The sequence below is a fragment of the Coenobita brevimanus genome, chromosome 55, assembly GCF_032717465.1.
Source record: "Coenobita brevimanus isolate Jiangsu-jjx chromosome 55, ASM3271746v2, whole genome shotgun sequence".
In the NCBI taxonomy this organism is placed as follows: Eukaryota; Metazoa; Arthropoda; class Malacostraca; order Decapoda; family Coenobitidae; genus Coenobita; species Coenobita brevimanus.
In genome coordinates this window covers 34,991,280-34,993,508 of record NC_137008.1, presented here as the reverse complement: position 1 = coordinate 34,993,508, position 2,229 = coordinate 34,991,280, and the positions used below count along the sequence as shown (strand labels likewise).

Genomic DNA, 2,229 nt, shown 5'->3' with positions numbered 1-2,229 from the left:
TCACCTAAGCCCAGACCTCAGTAGCCCGGTGACGATGCCTCAAGACCCCAGTGTCGTGTTAGAGACTTAATAGTGACAGTGACTGTATGTGGTATAGAAACAGTGAGACAGAGACACCACCCGTATAGTGTCTCTACCCCAGTTTACCCAGAGTGCTGTGTTAATACCTAAGCACCCTAGAACCAGAGTAACATCCTAGTGTGTGGCCATCCCTAAGTGCAGAGACCAATATACCATGCAGAGTCCAAGAAACCGAGTTTATGAACAGTGTCACCATATCTATGTGATATTCTCTTGTGTAGTAACCCAGGTGTAAGCACAGTGCCCAGGTGAAATAATGTACTAATATTAACTAACCTGTCACTATACCCCATCCACATTCAGAGTACCATTGTATATATATTGTAAGGAAGTTGGACTAAGGCAATACATGTGTCAAGGTGTCTGCCGAGTTTTTATGCCTTGTTACTTGGTAAGTGTTCTATTTCCGGTCTAGAAAGGGGACCCTGCTCAGTCGCTGGTGTCGGTCTAAAAACATCCAGCATAACATCCCCCAAGTCCATTCCGCCTCATGGAGCCAGGGACATAAGAGCTGTCGAGGACAAGCCACAAACCTTAAACCTTGACAAAGCACTCTGGGCACCAAGAGTACGTCCTCATGGGATGGCAGTCAGCACCCGAATCGAATCTCGATAAAACCAAGGTGTGTTGGATGAAACAAGTTGACACTGTGGAACACAGTTAAGAATCCCAGAAATAGAAAAATATGACAGCTGACTTGGTAAGGTGCTTTTACTGCCTCATATAATGCGTATACCTACCTATGAACAGATAGTGGGGAATTAAGAAGATGACTTCTTGTGTTGATCCCCACCTCTTAAGACTTGTCAGCCAGTACTATATCCCTACTATTGACATGTTTATCATAACGACTTTTGAAAGTGGCTGTTGTAGGCGCGCTTACCACACTCTCTGGGAGTGCATTCCAATTGTCTATAACCCGGATGGCGAACCAGTTTCCTTTCAGGGACGTCCGCCAATGGTCTGGTTTTGCTAATTTCAGGGAGAGTCCTCGCAGATTGTTGGTGTTCTTCTTAAAGAATCTGGAATAGGAGACATCCTCGAAGCCATGCAGCAGCTTATACGTCTCTATCATGTCCCCCCTGACTCTTCTTTTTCGGAGTGTCTGGAGACCTAGTTCCTTGCATCTATTTTCGCAGGGCAGGTGTTTTATACTTGGCACTAGTCTTGTCGCCCTTCTTTGGATCTTCTCGAGAGTCTGGATGTCCCTCGTCAGGTATGGGGACGAACACTGAGCCCCATAATCCAGGACTGGACGCACAAGGGAGAGGTAGAGTGGTACCAGTACTTCCTTGTATAGTACAGTGAAATTCCTCTTGATAATTCCCAGGCGGCTGTTGGCCTTGGCTGCAACTTGGGCCACATGGGCTGACGGTTTCAAGCTGCTTGACACCAAGATACCCAGATCCTTTTCCTGTGCTGATTTCCTTAGCGTTGTCCCGTTCAGCTAGTAGTCCGCTTGGGGGTTGTTATGACCAATGCACTGATGCACATTTGTCAATATTAAACTTTAGAAGCCATTTGTCGCTCCACTCGTTTACTCGCTTCACATCTCTCCGAAGGGCTCGAACGTCTGCATCTGTCTTGATGGTGACATAAATCTTGGCATCATCGGCAAACAAGCTCGCCGTCGACTCGAGGTTGATCACTAGGTCGTTATTATACACAAGGAATAATACTGGCCCCAACACCGACTTCTGAGGGACCCCACTCAGCACAGATAACCAGTCCAACATAGAACTACGAATGGTCACTCGATGGTACCTCTCCGACAGAAAGCTTCTGATCCAATCCAGCACGCTCCCTCCTATAGGCTACCTAGTGCGCCAGCAGTCTCATGGGGAGCGCGGTCGAAGGCCTTCTCACAATCCAAACAGTTGACATCGACACAATCCCCATTGTCCACCGCATTGATCAAATCATCAAGGTAACATAGCATATTGGTGACGCAGCTCCTGTTGTTTCTGAAACCGTGTTGTGCATCTGCCAAAAGGTGATTTTCATGGAGGTGGTCTATAACTCCCTTTCTTATAACGGCTTCCAACAGTTTTGATACTATGCTGTTTAGCGACACCGGTCGGTAATTAAGGGGATCCATCCTACTGCCCTTCTTGTAAATAGGTGAGATGTTAGCCATTTTCCAGTCAT

General features: G+C 46.8%; 1 protein-coding gene across 1 annotated transcript; it reads right to left on the bottom strand.

The window, feature by feature from the left end:
- Positions 1 to 656: 656 nt before the first annotated feature.
- LOC145401293 (uncharacterized) lies at positions 657 to 1,817 on the bottom strand. Its single transcript, XM_080273621.1, has 3 exons — positions 1,623 to 1,817; positions 965 to 1,528; positions 657 to 728 (listed from the first exon to the last, which is right to left on the bottom strand). Exons 1-3 carry the CDS (start codon positions 1,815 to 1,817, stop codon positions 657 to 659), a joined length of 831 nt encoding a protein of 276 aa, XP_080129747.1.
- Positions 1,818 to 2,229: the final 412 nt, after the last annotated feature.